Source organism: Bombus vancouverensis, chromosome 12, assembly GCF_051014615.1.
Source record: "Bombus vancouverensis nearcticus chromosome 12, iyBomVanc1_principal, whole genome shotgun sequence".
In the NCBI taxonomy this organism is placed as follows: domain Eukaryota; kingdom Metazoa; phylum Arthropoda; class Insecta; order Hymenoptera; family Apidae; genus Bombus; species Bombus vancouverensis.
This window is the reverse complement of record NC_134922.1, coordinates 11957329-11980167: the sequence shown is the minus strand read 5'-3', so window position 1 is coordinate 11980167 and position 22839 is coordinate 11957329. Positions and strand designations below refer to the sequence as shown.

At 34.1% G+C, this 22839-nt stretch overlaps 1 protein-coding gene across 1 annotated transcript in view; it reads right to left on the bottom strand.

Annotated features, from left to right (window-relative positions):
* The window catches only part of LOC117155109 (metabotropic glutamate receptor 8), a 43324-nt gene that overhangs the window by 18834 nt on the left and 1651 nt on the right, over positions 1-22839 (bottom strand). The window contains exon 2 of the mRNA XM_033330692.2: positions 1563-1746. Coding sequence (XP_033186583.1) covers positions 1563-1712 — 150 coding nt within the window. The 5' untranslated portion in view covers positions 1713-1746. The remainder of the gene's footprint in view (positions 1-1562; positions 1747-22839) is intronic.

Sequence of the window (22839 nt, the reverse complement as noted above, 5' to 3'; positions counted from 1 at the left end):
TTATAAAGATCAGACTTTGACATTTACGTTCGTAATGATTTGGGTGGAGAAAAGGAATGTCCTGGCTCTACAGAGTAGCTTGACTCTGTAAAATTTTCGTGAGAAAAACCACCTTGACTTTCGTGTCGCTTGCTAGCGTGAAAGCATCTTCGAAGGAAATCAACTTATGGAGGTGAAAGTAGATACTTGCTCCTTTAAAACGTATCCAGGCGAATTATTGTATGATTTTTCTTCGCCAAGTTCTAGCAGTTCGACAATTTTTCGATCAAAAATACCACGACCCATTACCTTCTACGTCCGATGTCACAATTTTACAGAAATTTATAAGAAACGAATGTTGTGAATTATATAATAATTCATTCATAAAATAATATGAAAGGAAACGGTTGAAAAAGTTGATCGTTTACAACGTAGCATCTAAATGAATATCCCTCGCACTTCTTTTCTCCTTCTATTAATATTCAGCGCCATGCATTTTGAGTTTAAAAAACGTTAAAAAATTTGTTTCACGGAATACATATTCCTTTTCAATAATATCGTGCGCTGTTTCCTGTTCACTGAAACTTTTCAGCATTCGTGTTTCATTTGACACGACTCTCTTCTAAAAATTCTCAATTTTCCTCTGCAGAGATAATGCTGATTTCGATAATTAATAATGTAGTAATGTGTATTGTAAATGCGGCGAAGCTTTCACGTGTCCTGTGTAGCACTACAATAAGGCAAAACCCGTATTATTTTAGTGTTAATAATACAACAACAACATATATATAATTAAATTAATGGAACAAAGTAAAATGAATGCAATATGTGAGTATAGTAACAGAATTTGCTTGGACATTATTTTATAAGAAAAGAACCTATACATTCAGCATACATACGTAACTGTTTTACACGAAAATTCAGAGAAGCGACGTACGTATGATCTATTTTCACATTTATTCTTCTCTCTGTTTTAATGGAATGGAGAATTTTTCAAATGGGATGTTTAAATATTGAAACTAATAATTTATGTACGTCGATGCAAACGATGGAAATGTAGAAGCTATATAGTTCGATATTGGAATATGAAAACAAGGGTGTTTAAATTTCCAATAGAGATAATCCCCTTTGATGGGAGGAAATTTTTATTTCGTAGTAGAAAGTTAGCAGTTCATGTGTATAATACTTCAACCACTGTGTATTCAAAGTATCGAAGGTATCTTACACGCGAATAGACAATGCAAATTAAAGTAAAATAGATAAAACGTAAAAATTGATAAGGTTTGTTCATTTTAATGACTCCATTGTGTAAAAGAATTTATCAATACTGCCATCTTATAACTTGCAACTTGCAAAAGTTCGCTAATAATACTCTTTATTTCCGAAATATTCGTTTCGGAAGTGAAACTGTTACGTAATTTCTGAAGTTAGTCGAAGTTGGTAAGTGGCTTAATTCCTTTTCACCGAACTTAGTAATGAAATTTGGTGACACAATGAAGCTTCGAATACCGTAGAATTTTACATTCATACGCCAATTTCAGACCATTTGTTATCTATAGAAAATACAATAGAATTATACATACTTGTTCGTGCATAGGAAAGATTCCTCCGAGAATTACATCACCATTGATACGTATAAGCTTCGAACCATCCTCGTCGCGTCCCTTTCGGATGTGGCACTCGCTTATTATGATAAAATATAACATCCATGTTAAAATCTTGCCCACGCTCATCTTGTACGCGGCAGCTCCGATTCTTTCCTAGTATCTGCAACGTGAAATTGAAAAATTACTTTCTTCCATTGTAAATAATTAATTTCTGCGCAATTTATCTCAACACGCTCATACAAATTTGTTTACTTCGTTTTCGTGCATAGACTGCTATCCAAAGGTTTGATAAAAGCTGGACTTACATACATAATAAATAAATATTATATAATATTTGATAAATAGTAAAATAATCTCTTTGCGACTCTACGAAATCCAAAATTGGCGAATTGGTCTTTCTGGTCCTTCGAGTTTTATAGGCTACTATGGAATACTCGGTTTAGGAATTAGGATGCGACACAAGTACAAAATGACTAGATGTTAGAACTGTACTCATTCGTTGTAGTATCTTTGTAGAGTCATTCTGGGATAGTAGCTAGTATATACAATGCAGAATTCGTGGGGTTGTTGTTCCTGCGAGCTATGAGGATGTTTGAAAGCAGTTAGACCCCAGGTGTTCAGGCGTTTAATGGGACCGTTAATTGTTACGACGCGTCTCCAGGTTTATAATACTTTGATCCTCAGGAGTTTAGAATTGCGTTTGTTACTAAATTCACAGTAATACGTGACTTCTACATTTTCACTCTCGTTACAAAATTAATATTGTTTGCCACAGTTATCTGCTCAATGGACTGGTTCCATCGCGTGCAATAAAATGAACGAAACTGCAATAAAAAGAATATTTTGGTTAAACTTGTTCAAACTTGATAGAATACGAATATATTATTAAAAATTGGTACTTCGAATACTCTTAGGATCAAGCAGGTAAAGAAAATTGTTCCGGACAGAGACTATCCGTTATTGCCATATATAATTACAACAATTTCACGGTAATTGGATTCTCTGTTTTGTTAATGACACGCTATTCGTTTTTGTATAATTCGCACACGTATTGGGCAAGGTTCGCAAGATCTCGATATTGGTTAATCCGCGATTGAAAACAGAAGAGGATTAATTAGAAATTTCAAGTCGAATTAAAAAAAAAGATAAATTTCTTTCTTTCTTTCGGCTATTTCGTTCAGACTCGTTCAGTTCATTCCCTCGATTAAATTAGTAACATTTACAAGGAACAGCCGGTCCCTGCAGAAGACCTGCAAGTTCGACTGCGTTGACGGGAAGCAACGCTCGGATACTTTCGAAACAGTCAGCTTCTAAAAGTTATGTAAACTCAGTTTTGCCAAGTATTTTGGGATTGCTGCTTCAAGCATAACGCCGCGTTATGAGATGTAGCGAAGTTCAACAGCCTCGTAACCCTAACAAACATTGTATTAAATACCACAAGATTGCACAGTTAGTTGTACAAGAGGACGCATTTGCAAAAGACAGTAGCTAAATTGAAGGGGAACGAGATGATCCAAACATATGGTGGGACTAAGAATTCGCGTGGATAACGAATGGTTGAGAACCAAACGAATATTTATGTTGGAACGCTAGTTACAAGAAGCAAGAGCGATTCAGAGAATGCATGGCGAGACTTAGCGTGCATGGCATGCATAATGCTTTGTTGTGCGTATGAGATCTTTGAAAGTACAAACTGATTGAGAAAGTCAACCGTGAATTTTCAGAGAGTCGACCAGAGCCAGAATTAACCCGTAATTAGGAAACTTTCTAATACGCGCACGAATACCTGTCATTATTGAGAACTCCGCGTATCGGAAAATGGCATGATATTAGGTTTTCACTTCGAAGGAACACGAATATTAATAATTACAGCCTCGTCGTCGCCCGTTCAATACCAGTTGCTGTGTTGTAATCTCGCTCGTAGATTCGACCACCTCAACACGTGGCCCCTTGATTGATGTAGATGCACATTGCTAAGGTACTGTTAATCACGGGAAATTACCTATCATAAATTACCAACTGACTGATAACCCACACTCTCATTCAGGATGGTACAGCGACAAGAAACATTACCTAAGTATGACGCGCGAATTTTCACGAAACTTTGTACATAACTTTTTTTACCGATAATTTTCCATATTTAGAGGAACTGGCTTAGAGAATGTTTGCAGAAATTTAGAGAATGAAAGCCCGCAAAGAGACAGAAAATATATTTTCTTAGAATATTTTGGAAAGTATCAGAGATAAAAGCAATTCTATTAAAAAAAAGAAAGAAATGGAATTGTTGCAGTTTTGAGTACACTGATCGATACAATTTTCCACCCTCTATAAGTTATTCGTTAATTAATACATTGCTATTATTTATTATATTTATGTCATAACACTTCAAACTTGTGAAATTAATGTCGTTAAAAATCGATAATGAAATAATCAAAGAAAAAAACATATAAAAATTACGAACTAATTTAGTAGTTATTTCGATGTTAAATCTGCAGTCGCCAACGAAACGTTGACGCAGTGGACACTTCTTTAACGTCACACGGTTTCCGTGATATGAGAGATATCCAAAGGGCATGCGAGTTCTCGCTTGGATAATGCTCGCTTAAAATAAAATTATATTAAATAAAATTGTACAAATTATACATTGTAACGTGTAAATTATTAGATAAAATATTTTCTTTCATAAATCGTACGATCTCTCTTTCAACGAATTACATGTACAGTTCCGCTCTCTTGTCACATTTTGAATAATCTCTTTTCGTTAATTTTTTCAAGTGAGATACGTTTTATAAAATAAGAATGCATCCAATCTCTGCTACTTTACTACTACTACAAAATATCGTAATAAAACGTCGGGACAAAACGTTTCACGTTAAAAAGTGTAAATTAAAGATTGTACCATACATTATTTATTAAAACATTAAAGTAGGACATATTTGGAGAGTTACAGCAAAATAATAAAAAGTAAATGCGAAATGTATTTCAATAATAAAGCGTTGTGTTTTGTATATACAAGTATTTTACCATAACTACAAAATAAGATGTCTCGTGAAAATAGTGTAGTCTCGTGAATATATTTGCCATGTAATTTTTCCTTTAATAATATCCCTCACAGATTCGATTATTTGATAATTGTTTATTCTTGCTTTTATCAACTCTCAACATACACACAACATGCACATCGACAACCAGAATAAATTACTAGCAACTCAACGGCAGACTATTAAATGGTAATCTATGTATGGTGTATGATTTATGAATTTGAATCAATAATTCTCGGTTCCGCGTTGCAGAGACACGTCGCATCATCATCGATTGCATGCAACTTGGTATCAGTTATAGCGGCATATAATAGTCTCAATTCCATTTCATTCCATTATGCTATTTTCTCGCGTAATAATATCCTCGAGTTGCAATTACGTTATTTTCACTCTGCGTACGCATTTTCCACCGCATAGTCCAAGAACTGGTCGAAAAATAATTTCACAATTTTCTAGCATTCGAAAGTTGAAGAGAGCTTGTCGATCGAACGATCTGATCGAAGTGCAAGGCATTTAATCATTTCGAGAACTGACGCTGAGGAACTCGTTGAAAGATCGAATATTCTTCGATGCGAAATAAAAATTCTTCCAACATCTACGGTAGCTTTTAAAGAAGAAGCGACAAAATTAATCGAACCGTTCCTTCGGATATCCTTCACGCTGAATTTCTCAGGAATTTCAGTAGATCGTGAACTATACAAACAGACAGGCGACCACCGACTGCCACGAGAAACTTTTGCACACCGCAAGAACGTTCCTTAACATTCTGATATTCGAAGACGCGGTTAATAATCGCCGATAATAATCGTATAAGAAATATGTATGAACGTGAGCTAAGACTTGTTGTACGGCGGCTCTTACTATGTGGCCTGTGATCTAAAAACAGAGAATGCAGATTTTGCAGCCCTCTACATAGCCGTACACTCTGAATAAGAACAATCATATCGGGGAACTTCATCCTGATTGTCACATCACCGTGGAAAAAGGAATTTCGTGTGAATGTTTATGGCGAGTAACTGAATTTCGAGCGGTCGTGCTTTGCTCTGAAACGCTTGAAAGCAAAGTGTGAAAGAAGAGTACATGGCAGCCCAAGCTTTTGAGTGGACACGATGGTACGTACATAGATGTGTCCTGGGAATATCTGCGTAGTTTGCCTGGACTGAGTGAAAAAGAGTGTAAAATGAAGAAGAGGAAAATGTGTTGGGATTGCTGCATGTTGTGTGAAAGAGTTTAGTTCCTCGGGTGGTGCCGAGAGTGAGAGTTTTGTGTCGCTGAGTGATTTTGTTTCCTGTCTTTCGTACGATCAAATTGTAGTTTAATTGAGAGTAATAACAATTAGTTAGAACCGCATCATTAAACAGATTGTATATTTGAACGATACAGTTTGAATGGGTTTCATTAACGTGGCTAGTGAACGAAAATTCGGCCAGACTGCCGTTTCATTTTTCACTTGTTTCATCTATCGACACGTCTATTGATTTCGGCTGGCAGTGGAGCAAAGGAAAGGCATCTGTCGAAATGCAAATAATCCGCGTAAAGGAAATGTCAATAATGTTACCGTCATAGAGCTAGGATTGTATCGACGAAAGGAGAATTGAAAACTGTGAAAATAGTTGGTTTTGAAATTGTTCGATAAGTTCAAGGTTACGTTAAAAATCGTTTGGCAAGAACAATGGCAAAGCAAAATTGAGGAAAGTAAAGTTAATAAGTAGATTACGAATTTTTACGCATTTCTGTAAAATTTTCATGCCTAGAAAATATGTATAAAAAACATATGAAATACTCAAAGTATAATATTCGTTATGATTTCTGTACTGTAGTAGGTATAATTAAGCGTTAATTCCTTGTTTCTATCTGCCTCTGCAAAATTATTATAACGCGTAGAAAGATTATGCAATGTGAAAATGTTGGAACCCCTAAATCAAAGATAAACATTTAGGATTACTTTATGGATCGTGCTTATACATATATCTTACATGCTTGAATACCTAATTTGTTCAAACCATCCATCACTATCTATCTATTCAGTATATCCTGAATTTTGGAATTTTCCAAACAAAATCTATATTTGGTACCGGTTATTTAACTAACATCGAACGTAATATTCAAGATATCAAAGATCAATATTTTATAAAATATTTGTCTCGGTATTCTAGCAAATATGAACAATAAATTTTTAAACTGTATAAAAGTTGGAATAAACTAGCACGTGTGTTTCATATTTTCTTTTAATAAGTCAGATGAGGCGAGAAACGCTTTAGAAGAGAAATACAGTAGCGTTTCCTTCCTTTTTCGTTATTTTTCATCTCATTCGGTTCGTTGAGAGGCGAAGATCACGGTATCATATATGCCGAGAGAAGACCGCTATACTCTCATTTTCCTAAATAGGACTTTTATTAAATTTCTTTTCCTACGTCGCCACTTACCATAATTTCAGTCAATTTCGATAGAAAAGGAATTTTGTCGCATCTTAAGAGTATCCCATAGGAGGAATACGTACAACCAATATTTTTAGATTAAAATGGAAAGCATACAGTTTCCTAGAGGAAGCGAAGTGTAACTGGAGAATAAAAAATGATATTTGCTCTGGTATTTTAAAACAAACCACGGTAAACACGAAATTCTTACTATACAGCATAAAAGACTATGAAACTCGTGAGACTATGAATCGAAACAAATTGCAATTCTTTGCGTGATTGAAAATAGATAAAACGTATATGTAGACAAAATGAGCTACTTTTATGTCAATGATATTCACGAAATTCACATTTACACTTTCTATTTATATAACAACGCGTTAAGAAATTAATTGTCGTGCATTTTAAAAGAATTACAGAATTGCGAATATATGCAGGTACTTTAAATATTCTACAATTTTACAATCGCTTCCTGTACCTTACTTTTTAAACTTTCAAGTTCAAAATTACGTGGAACATCCCGAATGTACGTAAAATATAGGGGAATAACATTTACAAACAGCATATAGCAAATATTAAATTTCAGAGACGTTTCATTGCGGCAAGTCTGAGAATTATCGTTTAGTTGAAACTTTAAAATCAATTTCGCTCTGCATCGTTAAAAGGTGCTCTGCTTCATAGTTTTTCCAATACAGAAAACGTCCACCCCTCTGACAAACTTTGGGTAACTGCTAACAAGGCTTGTCCTTTAAGTCTCTTTGATCCCATCACTTGAGATTCCAGAAGCAGCCACGGAGCTCTCGTTTTAGACAGTACGTTAATCATTTTCTTTTTCTTTCATATTCCATTTTCATTGTCCTTTCCTTATTCTTAGAAACGATCCCTGTTGTAAGAACGTGATTAGATGATTCTGATTATTAAGCATAACTGAATTATGAATAATTTGGTATATCGGTACTTTTTCGACAGAAATCTATTACGTTTTTTAGATGGATGGATGGATGGACGTTTCGTTTGAAACAAGGCAACAAAATTTGTGTTCTAGACACGTAGAAGTTTCAGACTAAACAAAAATTAACTTTAATTCGCAAATCTACATTCGAATGCGCATTTATGGTGGAATCTAAAATATCACGCGAATAAATTCACCTATCGAAAGAAGACAGAATTATTTGAAATTGCGAGAGAAAACTGGGAGGAAATACTACAGATAAAAATATTAATAATACTTCGTTAACCCTATGACAGGCTCAATTGATACTTTGTAATTTTAAATTAAAAATTTGTTGATTTAATAAGGATATTTTTTTGGTATTTGTTAAAATTCTTCTAGATGAACATATTTCAAATAAACGTATATGTATACGAGATTTAATCTAGCTGGGAAATTGTGTAAGTACGTAACTCTACGCGTACTGTTTCCTCACGCTGCACATCCTGCTTTACTTTGTTTCACGGCTTTAAATTCCTTCGTGTACGAATTATTAAAAGTTGAAGGAGAAAAAAACGTTCCGTTTTCTAATTATCTCGCTCGGCTACACTTCATCCATTCGTCTTTACGGGTGTCTTTGTCTGAAATTTAAATAAGTGGGCAAATATGCTGTCCGCTGCAGAAGAATCGCGAAATTTCGAGGGCATCTCCTGCTAATGCTGTCGGCGTCCTGCATGCTCGCCTGTCCATCAAAGTCAGGTGTGCCGTGCGTTCATGTGCCGGTCAACGTTAATTAAGAAGTCCGCTAGTCCAGATATGCATTGTTGTCCACGTATGCCAGTGTTTCTCAACCTTTTTCAAACTACAACTCCATTTCCCTGCAAAATAACGTATGACCGTACTCTGCTAAAAAGACGCTTTTAATAGAAGGAGCGTTCAGACGATCAATATTATTGACGATATTATTGTCAATATTTGAGGTTTTCAACATTATCGTGGCTAGAAGACCCCTAGACGATCAATATATTATTGTCAATACGATGTTGAGAATCTTAAATTCATCTATAATGTTGCGTATTGATTAGAACCATTGGTGGAATATTACGATGAAAGGCTGCTGGAAGTCGTCTTAACGAAGCTTTCTATAAAACTAATTACAACTGTCGGATTGTTGGAAATTTAAGAAAAATTGAGGCACGATGTTGAATAATATCTGCTAGTTTCTTTGATGATACTCTGCTGCCTATAGAATGGCTTGCACGAGCTTCTTTTTGAGAAACTCTTTGTCATCTTCAATAATAGATTCCTTCAAGTAGCTTTAGACTATCCAATTTTTTTCCCACTGGAGGATTTTATAAAAAGTAGAATAAATGATAGTAAGCGTGTGTCATATTCGATATATAAAATGAACGGAATTGAATATCCTAGCTGACATTCAATATTCTTTATCTAGTTGGAAAACGAAACCCTTTTAACTAATCAATTCTGAATTTTTCCTTTTTAGCTAAAAATAGGAGATGTTTTCGTCATAGAATACCAGTATCTTAATAAAAGTGCGATAAATAATTTTATGTTTCCGGAATTTCCGGGACAAGTCGATAATAAAATAACTACGACGATCTCCCAGAAAACATTTTGTCAACATTTCCTCAAGTTTGGAACGTCACAGGTTGAGAATCTATGACGCGAAGGTTCAGTTTTTTATCTGAAGAAATAAAATTACGATATTTAAAAGATTTTCGTCTACTGAAAACATTATGCCACCGTAAATTTCATTATAATGTAAAGACATTAAAGTTGTAAGAAACAACAAATGTTTTGTCTGAACTGACTTATACCAAACTGACTGAAAAACTGACTTATACCAATTCTACGAGCAGGTAGAAAATGGTTTACAGGTAGCAAATTAGAAAAGAGGATAGTAATAAAAGCAACAGAAATAAAATTAAAATCTCATGAATGAAACATCAAGGAGATATCGAGACGTGTAGTAAAACATATTTACACGAAGAGGAAATGTGTATACGATGAAATGAAATCTAAGCTGTTCTCCATAAAAGAGGAATGCAATTTTACTGTGTAATAACGCAGCGAACATTAATTGGAACGTGAGCTATGACAGAACAAAATTAGTCTCTTCAAAAAAATTAATCGAAAATGCAACAGAAATTTTTTATCAAAGGGGTCATTTGCAGAGAAATTGATTTTTTAAAAATATCGAACGCATCTATACTTGTCACGTAATGTATGATGTACTTCAGTGAGATTTTTCCCCTCTAATAATATCGATAGTACGTACAATAATAAATTATATAATAAAATGTTTTCGAATAATTGCTTCGTTGAAACCGTGAAATAAAATCTGTAGAATTTTATTTGTTTTATCATCGAATATGCTACTATATATTACGCAAGAATTGTATTATTATCGCTAGCTATTATTATTACTACGTATTTACATACTATGTATACTATTATTTATTATTTAGGAGAATTACTACGATACTGTTGTACCGAGTACTGATAACGTGTTTAAAGACTAAATAATTATTAAAACGATTGTTGCAAAATGTACGTAGAAAATGTTTGCTCTGAAAGCCACCTAGTTTGTTAACTTATTCACTGGCATTCTTTCTCGCACAATGGATATTAGTCAATAGCTAGACAAAGATGCATTGTTCATAACTTCTAGCGTAGCTTAACTTTATGTAGCATGAAAAGTTGGAACAACTGTTTGCCGCAGTTGTTCGACTTTCGTTATGTTTCGAATATAGATAATCGATATGGTATGTTTCAGTAAATGAAAATCGTGCTTACAATTAGATTTCATTATATCTGATTAGATATGCACGTACACAAAGTGATTCTAATAACTGGGCCAAACTATTGGTATCTCTGTTCTAAGCGAAGTTACACAGGAAAATTTTCCTCTGTTTAACTAACTATACCATCCTGTGGTGCGAGTTTTCTCGCAATAACATCCACGCCTGTGCAAACTGCGATTCCACTTTTATTCTCATATGGAACCACTTTTTACACAATTACTTTTTCTCCATAAATTGATTTTTTTTCACTTGTTTCGCCAGCAACGTTATTGAAAACTCGATGATTATTTCGATATCAATATTTTTCATCCCGCGCAAATACGAAAATATTTCATCGTATTTAAAATAAGTATATCAAGTTGGACAAAAGTTGAGAAAAAGATAATTGAACGATATTGTTTTTGGGCAGTCGTTTTGTGCTCGAGTGTGCATCAATTACATGTTGCAGAGTTTAGCGTAGTTCATAAATGAATTGATGTTATGCAGATGTTGGACAAAATAATGTAAACACTCCTTATACGACATATATACAATATAAATATGCAAATTTGTGCTCTCGCGAAACATATGTAAAAAAGTGGAATCCAAGCAAGCGTTATGTTTTTCCTACTAAATAATATTTTGAATATTGTACCTTTTTTATTCTATATATTTTTGCATATATATCACGCACATACACGTACGTTCTATGCATTTTTACACCTTTTAATTTTTCACGGATAAAAATTCGCAATCTATCAATAACAGCTCTCGATAACTAACTAGTACAGACATGATACATGTTTATTAAAAATATATTTTTCAAATATCCGAAATATAAAATAAATACCTGCCAAGGTTCCTTACACTTTTACTGATTTGATCACGTTATACTTTAATCACTGCGGATACTGACTATGTCATTCGTCCCCTTGAAAACGCTGTGTGAACGTATTGCGAAATTTTCCCCACGGAAAGATTTTAGTAAGTGAAAATGTTCTGTTCCAAATGTTTCTTTAATTACTGGAATTTTCTGGCTGCGCGACTATGGGATAGCGGAATTATGAATTTTGTAACAGCTGTGCAAAGACTTTCGTATCTTTTCCAGTCGTTAAATGTGCCACTAATGAGATGCGTTATCGTCACACGCAAAAACTGAAGAATACCTAGCACAAGGTTTATATCTGTTCAAAAGCATTCTTCTAAGAGTCTGAAAGATCACCTTGTAGATTACGTCCTAGTCCGGTCTAATGGCCCTTTCGCGGATGATATATCGTGCTTCAAGTTCGAGAGACGAGATTTCTTTGCATCGGCATCGCATAGCTGGGGCAATATTAGTGGAAAAATTAGAAGAGCAGCCAGCTGAAAGAGTAAAAGAAATACAGTTTGGAAAAATTCACGTTGTTTCCCTTCAGAAATCCAGGTATGGAACTACGAAAAGGAATTTGAACAGTTAGCGATTAAACTACTTTTGATCAGAAGTTTAAGTAAAAATAGCATATTAGTTGAGCTAAAACTCGCAAAGGTAACGCGTTCGAATATTTTCACCTAGCCATTTCTCATCTTGAATTTATGATCGGCCGAAGTATGAAGCGTAAAATTTAACAAATCTTTGACGACAAGTGCGAAGCATCGTTGGAGCATCCTCGAGAAATATAAAACGAATGCCTGTTTGCTAACCTTGTCCATTTGTAGTAACTCGAAACTCGTGGAATATGCAATGTTCTATATGTTATACAACTCTAGCATTTCGAACGTTTGCAAGAACCTGTCTGAACTCGTAACTATGAAAAAACAAACGAGAATATCTTACGCTTGGTCTGTCTTATTTGAATTCTAGAGCCATTACTTATACGAACAGTGTATTTCAAATGATTACGTTGATAAACTTATATGAAGTAGCGGGACGAAACTTACGCGGCAATCTAATATAATGCGGAGGAAAGCGGCTTCAATTTGGAAATGCATGCTGGCCGAATACTGTCCAACGTTGGAATAAGAGCGGTTGAAGCTATTGTTCATCATCAATTCATCCTCTACGAATCATAGCTAAACAATCGTAACTATTATATCTGCAATTGGACTACTGCCTTCGTCGCCTTCAATTATATTAACGTAATCTCGATACAGGATCATTGGTAATGTAAGTAGACGAGAGCCAATTTAAGTCTGTCGATAGTTACGTTGTATCTGGAATTATGGAAACTCTTGCAGAAGGCACATCTTCGTGAATTTCATTTCTTTTCACTATTATACGTGAAATAATAGTATTTGCAGCGCTCTATTATCAGCAGACATTCTGCTCGGATAGCGAAACGTTTGGATATTGCAGCAGAACGTTCAGATATCGAGATACTCGGATAATGGTGTTCGGATACGAGAGGTTCTATTATGCTGCTACAAAATTTGAAAGGAAACTGCTATTGTTAAATTCGTCCATAACTCGTACGAAATTAGAAAAATTCATATTAAAGCGATAATTATTCTTCCTTGTTGTATGTAACTATTTCTCTAATTTCCACAAATTTTGGAACAAATTTGTAATCGGTATGAAATTTCTTGGAATTTAACAGGATAAAACTATAGATTCACTGCGTTTTTGCGCCTTCATTATCCTCTGTGACCAGCACTATTGATTCTTCTCTCTCTCTCTCTTTCTCTCTCTCTCTCTCTCTCTCTCTCTCTTTCTAGAATTGAGAAGCAAATTTAGATTAATGTAATGTTAAGATACATACACACACAGATATCATTTTTAAATATTTCACGCGTGTATTGTACGTAATATTTCAATATGCTTAATATGGGAAACAAACATATGCAGGAAGATATAATGTTTTAACTAAGACATAATACAATATGAAAACTTTCATTCTAAACGTGTCACACAATTCCCGGTAATCGGACTGTGGTGAATAAGAGATTAAGTGGCCTTATTTCTCGTTTAAACAAGTGTCATGTACAGCTGTTCAAGAAGTCGAGTTTATGAAGTTGTCGTGCAATAAAGCAACTTCAACTTTGAAATCTCAGTGCACTTACAGTGGAAACCAGTACGGTGCCTGGTCTCAAATCGATTGAAACTTATATTTCAATTGTCTTCTCTCAATTACAGAACCTGTCTTCCCATATCGCATATGCTAATTGTTCTTTATTCATAGTTTAAACAAAATTACGTAGTTGACCAAATAATTTTGTAACGTGCTCGATGGAAACGCGCTATCGCGAAACCAAGGGCCGTTAAACTAATCGAACAAAAAGGATAACACGTGGCCAACGCACTGTTTAAATAAAGAAGAAAAAGAAGAAAATATCAGCGGATCAGCAGCGATTAAATGCCTAATCGATTGAAAATGCACCCTTGTTCATGAGCATTAGGATGCCTAATGGTTTTACACCGAAAACGATAACAGATTCACATTGTTAGCAAAACGATTAATCGGTTAGAAACTTAAAAATCCGGGGGGGAAATTCGTAAGAGTCGTTTACTGGAATTAGAAAGAAGTACGGAATTAATCATTGCAAGAAGAACGAAGATGTAATCATAAAAATTCCAATTAAACTTCAGTTCGATAAGCAATACAAGAAGTAATCGCGTTGCTCTCGAAAGAAAGTGGAAGAACGCTTTCAACAACAAAGAAGTTAGCCTGAAAGTACACGCATGTGTACTGTAACAAGTACTTTTTTTACTTGCACACACGTATATACCCAGCGTTCTTTCAACCCTTTGAATAGTGAAGTGGTTGCTTGACCAAGTCAAGAATACAGATGCCAGGGTTACTGTGACGTGATGTTAAATTATGCAAATAAGAAAAGTGCTTTTTCATGTAAATATGTAGCATATATGTACACTGACGATCACACATTATCATGCAAAGTTGTTCCGCTTCTCTGTTATATACTTTAAACTTTTTAACGTGGTGGAAATTTTGTCCTAAGGCAAGCGACGATATTACGCTGTCGATACTGTTACGTCCACATTTATAGATAAAACACAAACATTTGACGTTCGTATTTGACATGTAGTTGAAATTTTCATTTGTTACATTAATCAATCTCGAGAGTAAGAATTTGCGGAATGACAGTTTCACTATAAAATAAGAAATCGTTAAACGAAATATATAATAGACACGGCTACAGCAATTGAATAGTAATAAAACATTTACTTGACTTTATTGATTTCTAAAACGAAGAGAGACGTATTGGGACGAAAGTTCACTTATGACAGCATGAACGTAACGTTCTTTGATCCTGAACGTTCAAGGGTTAATACGAATATATCGAAATAGGTTCTGAATAAATTTCTCGGCGAAAATAAAATGAAAAATGATCGAAGGCTACAAAATTGCTTGAATTCATAGGGTTCAAACTTTCAGGAAGTGCAAAGGTCGGGTATGCAACGTACTTAAAAATGTTCTCAAGAGGAAAAGTTCTTTATACACGGAGAAGGATTCTCTTGAAAGACCATGGGAAGAATGTTGTTTTCCTTTCGTCCCAACGAAGAAACGTGTACCAAGTAAGAATTTTACATGTAAAATTAAATTCACCTATCGTGCCATTTTTATCCCACATCGTACCATTTTTCCCTCTCCAGAATCTGTTGATAGAGGAGCTCTAAAACCATTAAAACCCTTGCGCCTGCAAAAGTCAATTCCGATTAGCATAGCTTTTATAATCGTTTTACTTTCAGCCACCTAAGCGAGTCGAATCGTGCTGTGCATTCAGATCGGTTAAAATGGTATGGTGGAAATAGAATATATTAAAATAAAATTCTCCGCTCGATTCCGTCCTCGTACGTATACTAAACATCATAAAGCTCATTAACAATGTAAGCAAGCTTCGTACAAATTATTTGCAAGTTGCGACAACTTTCAACACTGCTCTGTTATATCAATTTGTAGCGTATTAGTGTTGGTTTAGTATTTAATGAACTTAGGAGCTGTTCTAACAACAATCAGAGTTTTTCAGCGCTTTCAAATGAAATTACTATGAACAGTTGTACTATCCGATAATAAAAAGTATAGCGACCCATAAAGGTACTTGAAAATTTTTGTTCCATATGTTATATGTGCTACAGGGAACTTTTTGAAATTTTAGTAGCAACGAGGTTTGTAAATTGGTGAAATTATACTGGTAAAACTTAGAAGCAACATGAAAATGTGTATAAAAAAAAGGTTACAAGTTATTTACTGCAAACAGATATAAATAAAGAAATAAGTATCGGTAAAGTACAAGTTTGAAGTTTAATAGTCTACAGTTTCCCATCTAGTAAATTGAACGTGATTTCTTATGATTGCACGTTTCATAATAAAACTGGATCTTTTCACTGAACTTTCCCTTTGAGTTCGTATAAAATATTTCATCTAATCAGTGATTTCATTTGAACGAGTTATTCATCGAAGAATGTGCGGATACGTAGTATATTTCTATATGAAAAGATATACTGAGACTGAGACACATCGAATAATTGTCACTTGAAGTGCCTATTTCAAAAGAACCCATTTTAACATCGTGCATAACTAAACAGGCAAAGATAAAAATGCCAGTGTGTACATACTATATAAATGTGCGTATATAAAATTTAGCTGCTTTTTCACAGCAACAGGTTGGAGAAGTTATGAAAATAATATTATAAATCTTAATTTATTACGAATCTACGAAGTAAACATATTTTGGCGTAGTTCGTCTCTAACAACACGATAGATTATCATTAAATATTTTGATAATAGGTATGCTTATAATCGAGGGATTAACAATTACTTGTTTTCAAGCAAGTACACGATATAGTAATTAAACAACAGGGTAGAAAATTACTAATGGTTTGTTATGTGTAATATATTTGTATCAGTTGTCATTCTGTGTGAATTGAAAAATCAAATTGAGAAGTTTTATCGACACACAAGGAAAAACGTCCGCATTTCCCAAACGTGCCAAAACATCTATTAAAAATGATCGCAAAATTCATTCAACATTCGCTGCCAATTAAGCTAACATTTTATTTCGCTCAGGTACTTGGCAACTCTCAGACAAATATCTGTATTTCGAAACTTTGTTTATTCCACGCTTGCAGCATTGTTTTATTTATTATTATTTTATACTATTTTGGTAAACTCTCATAATATTTTTCAACGATAGTTGTATCGTTGCGTCGAGTATACTTAATTGTTGAACATAATTTCTGATAAGGTCTCTAGATATATTTGTTTGTCCCATTGAATTCTGTGTATTAAATTGGATATTGATTTCACGTGAAAGCCATTACGTGTTCATAAATATCGAATAAACCAAAACGCATAATTGGAAAGACGCTGTCCGAAAATCCAAATTTCTATGTTCATGTATATCATAAATTACCGAACCAATCATCATTGTCTGTTTAATTATAGTAATAAACTATTTGATAGATTCATTGTCGGAGAATTACGTAGGTATAAAACATCCAACGGTATTTTATCCGTACAGTTTAACGATCCAGTTTTTATTAATAATTCCGCAAGAAATTGAAAGATGATCCACTTAATTGTTCCACGTTCCGAGTAAATCAATTCCCCGAAACAAACGTTTTGTATACGAAGTAAATTTTTCCCGTGAATATAGAAAGCATTCGTACAGCAACCATTTTCGACAAAAATGTCGCGGTACTTTATTTCAGAAACATTATATCTTCCCTATAATTAACCGAATTATGTAAATGAAACGTTGAAGCAGTTGCACGAAGAAAAAACTACCTGAGGAGCAAACTAGAATTTTGAAACAAGTATCGGAACAAGTAGTTAAGGTCGAATATTTATCTTGCTTAAATATTATGTAGCAGCAAGATAAACGAGCGGATCGATCATTCATTATTCAGCAGATAACTTCCTCTCCACGATTCCGTCTTCCTTGACACTCTCCAATGCTACAAGTGGTAATGCTCAATATGAAATACCAAGATCTTTGTGCGATATAATTACCAATATATCAATCTTTTAGTTTTTCGAAAGTCAACTGTTAAATAAATTTCGACATTATTCAATTAATAACGATTCACGATTGTTGAGTGTATCAAATATTGTTCAATTGTATAAAAACTAGAATTATATATAATTATCAACCACATAAAATATTATTTAACTATACAGAAAGTAATTCAGGTATTCGTATTTAAAGTAAAGAATATAAAATAGATCACGTTCTTTTTATTTTATCACTAGAATATAGAATTTATCTTTTTATTTCTACATAGAACGCGCTCCTTCAAGTAGAAACTAGTTGCTTCGAAAAGAGCAGTCACGTTTAACCGAAAGTCGAATAAATGTTATCGATTGGTCTCACTGACATCTCCTAGTATCGAGTAAGACAGACATTTATATTGTACGTCGCGTCGGTTCGATCCCACAGCAAATATTTCATGTTTGTACACGCCAAGTAAAAGTAGAATCTTTATACACTATACATATACATGGATATATATATATATACATATACATATACGTAAGTACGTTTTATGTAGGAAATTGGCCGATTAATTATTTCGAGGTAAATTGAGCGTATAATTAAAAAAGAAAAAAAAGAATAAAACATAAACTGCATGACACTAGAAGTTGCTAGAAATGTAGTATCACACAGCCATGTAAGTTTCTATCGAAAAAATAAAAGCAATTACAGAGGAAGAATCGTAAAAGGTTTACTGTCGATGATCCAGATATTGGATGCGGTCCAATTGTTATTTCACTCAATTTGATCGCTTGATAACGAACAATGCAATGTGTGCGGATGTGCGGCACGTGCATCTATAAACGACACGTAGGTATACATTGTGTATGTTGATACAGTAAATTTATCTTATCAAGGTGGAAAATTCATAGGTACTACTAATGAAAACCGAAGTTTTGTTACCTATGAACCGATATGACGACAAATTGAGCGCCTAAAATAGCATCTTCAATAAGGGTAGTTCTTCTACGATCTACACTATCGTTTATAAGTATCCAAACGCTTTAATCGATCTATAACGACGGCAAATTAAATTTCACTAAAATGCACGAATTAACGATGGATTACATTCATCATATTAATCAAGTTATTAATCGTATTAAATCAATTTAATCACGTCATAATATTAGTAACAATCTCTCAGAAGGATTAGGTTGAGATTAATTTTCAACGTTTCAAGATCGTATCTATCTTTTTAAATGACATTCTCTGTTCTTTTATCTTCAAAGAAACTATTGGATGATCTCGATAGTTCATGGCGCAAAATTATTCGCTGCTAAATAAGAGCGTAAGATAATAATGATAAAATAAAAATAATGATTCTTATTCGACGATTCACGAGAGACTTCCAGAGTGGCGTCGTCTATTTGCAATTATCGGATTGGCGGGGTTCATGCGCTTCTTATCACTTCCGCATTAATTGTAGCATACGCTGCAATGAATGGCTCCTTGTTTCCTACCTTCTAACATTGTCGTTGTATTATTCGCTAAGTAATGTAGCGATATGATGGATGCTTTGCGCATAATACACGCACAGTAAAAGCTATAATCAATAGGACCTTCCCGAATGGGTAGATAGGTTGTGGCGAGCCAATTTCGTGAACAGCTCGTCCGTTCGACGTAACGCCACTTAAGTTACTTCTTCAGAGAACGCCAAGACGTATCGCGTAGCAGGAAAAAAGAAGCCAAATACGTCGGAAGGCATGAAACAAAGACGAACGATCGCAACGTGTGCTCCGATCAATCCGGAAGTGATAAGAAATGTACGAGTCCCTTTCATCTGTCGATTGCAATGTCACGTCTGCCGACGCAAACGTACACTATACCACTTCGAGCAACCCTTTGTGACTTGGGAATCGGTGGTCTGCCGTTTTATTTGTCATCGGCTTGACCTTGTGCTATAGGTCATTGAAATCTCCTAGATATCTACCATTGTACTGCAGATATGATAAATTGTAGCGTATCGCTAAAAAGCACAATGACGACAAAAAGTATCGACACATGCTCTCGTTTTTTGATAAAACTTGTTTGAAACTTTCTTCTATTTTGATGTCAGCATGCTTTATGGCCTCTTCTACGTCGATCAACTTTTGTGAATGAAATTTTTTTCGTGTCTCTAGAATTAACGAAGATAATCGAGTTACTTTTTATGCGTGCGTACAAATGTAAATATTTGTGCGTAATTTTACTTTACAGGAGTGTTAAAGATGAATGTAAATATTTAGAAAAGTCTAGACAGACACGCTCGGTTCCTATTTATGTACTTTGGAATATTCCTTTCCTTATTAAAGCGTTATACAATTTCCTGATAAAACGACAATGAACGATTAAATAAAGACTTGCCCACTCTGCTTAACGTTTTAAAGTCTTTTCCGCGGAAAAGCTTTAAGACTTTCAAAGAGACGACTTTCAGACAGATACGCTACAATGCTAAGCAAATGAAAAACACCGCATCAAAGAAATAACATACATTAAAGTAAATAGTTTAAGCAATTATTACCCGTAAGATATTTCTCGAGATAATATCTTTTCGAGTCTGTCGCGATTTTACAAAAATCTTTTTTTATGACATAAAAATAGAGTAATATATTCTATTGAAAACAAATAAATTTCAGGATATATATATCGTGTCAATAGAGAGTAAAAATTGAAAAATACGTTATCGAAGCCGAAAACAACAGATAGATGCCCTAACTTTTCAGTGATACCGTGATATTTTGCTGCTTTCTATTCAAGTTCGCGTGCATGACTTATGAAACGACATATCTCAGACAGAAACTATTCACACTGGACAAATATTGGTCGAACTTTGCCAACCAACTATGTTAGTCACGCTATATATTGATAAATTGATCAATTGTGCTACTATTATAGTTACGTGAAATTGAAACGATAATCCATCATTGGTTAATAATAATAAGTTCTGTTTCATTGTAATTCCATTAGTCGCTTAATGTTCTATACGATGAAACGTATATAGCGTACATATATACAAGTGTATTTTTCCCTTGATAGTGCTTTGAGTGATGTATATATATATGTGCCATGTTTTAGAGCAACTACCGGTATTAAACTTTGAATTGTAAATGAAATAGTTGCACGTAAGTACATAAAGCTGATTGCATTCCTCTCTTCGAATTGCTTTGTCCTAGACAGTTCAAAACACGCTTAAGCTCACTTTTTACCGATCACGCATGTTTTTGCCTGTTTTCCAGATCGACAGAGTGTAGGTATTCGTCGTAATCTATGGAAGGAAAAGTTTATAAATTAATGTGTCGGAAGATATATTTCATTAATTAAAACGTAAAATGCGAGACTGCACTGACATCGCTTTCTATAATGCCATTAGAAACTTTTCACTGAGCGAGAACGCGAAAAGAATGCACAGTTAAACACGCATTTTATCAACTGCTATTGTTTCCACGGCTATAAACGAGGTACGAAGTTGAAGGTATAGAATCCTTTCCTATTTCTAGGGTTAATTATAATTTTACTAGATTTGAAAAAAATGCTGAGAAAATTGAGGAAACCAAAGGCAAGTTGAAACAGGCGATAAAGAAAGAAAAGAAAGTTTTAAAGAACGAACGGAGAAAGAGAGTAACCGCGACTACGAATTTTTATGCAAATTCATATTTTCATGAATACAATTAAAGAAATGGAATGTAAGTAATAATAGGATCCGAGTACTTTCAGTGTCTTATATTTTTAGATATTCTCCGCGTTCCCCGCAATTTTTCATCTACAAACGCAGACGAAAGAAAAATAGAGGAAAGTCTAGAAAATCTTATGATAGAAAATTCGTATCTTCGCGAATACAACTAAAAAGATCGAATGTAAGAAGAATGTTATTTCTATTAAATTCCAAACCCTTTTTATACGTTTTTTCGCCTTCGAATTTTTCGTAAACATTTTCAGTATAGCAATAGTTACATTCAGCAGCTGAAAGTAGTTATTTTCTCGTCACAATACCGGACGAAACGCTAACTATAACGTATATTTACGCTTTTATTGGCGTCTTAAGTAACTGTCAGAAAATGTTACGATCCAGCGACATTAACATTTGACATATTGGTCGAGGCTCAGCCTTTATTTCTAAAGTTGGAGATGAACCTGCTAGGATCGATAGTTGGAAACTACTGATCGTTCAGTTATGTTAAAGTTGCCGGAGTATATAATCAAATTTCAATTGTAAACCGTTAGAAAATTTACAATTGATTAGAAGAGAATACGAGCCAGCGTTCCATTATGATTTCAAATCTATCGAACAGCACACGGAAAACAATCACGTGGCTGGCGATTGTAAACCGTGAGAGATCAGTCGTTGTTCGATCAATTTGATGACCTATTATACGACAGAAATCACCGATAATAAAAGAAAATTGCGAGAAAAAACATGATGTGAATATTTGAAGGAAATTCACAAATTCCACTAAAGTCAGCAATTTTTAATAAAATTGTTAAATATTCCTTCGATATTGTTCGATAAATGCTACTTAGATATTTTATTAATACTTAGAACTATCGAATATTAGCGAGTATTGATGAATAATTAAGATTATCAAGAAGTATAATTAATTAGAGGTACATAATACTTAATGGACCGTAATTATCTTAGTAGTAAATCCAAAATTCTTCATCGTGTTTTATATTTTGAAGAGCAAAAACCGGTTAACGTGTAATATTAAAATATGTGAAAATACAGTTAATATCAATTAAATAAGTTAACGACTCAACAAATAGAAGATTGTTGTATGTTTCCACCAAGAGAATGCTAATTGACAGAAATTCGATGGATTTTCGATTAAAGCGTCATTATTATCACATTATGAAGAATGTACGAACTTACAAACCACTGAGAATCAATTTCATGCTGTTTTTAAAACATACCTCTCTTTCCAGAACTATGCGAATAATCGTTTGTGAGTAAATAGCTATTTCATTGTTTCGCTTAACAGACAATTATGGTATGTTGTGCTGTGTTATTAAAACGCAAATATCATACGTTTGAAAGAGTCCAAATCATGCAAAACTCTATATTAAAGGCAGATTACTTAAATTATAAAGCAGATGCGATTAAACATCGAATGCTTA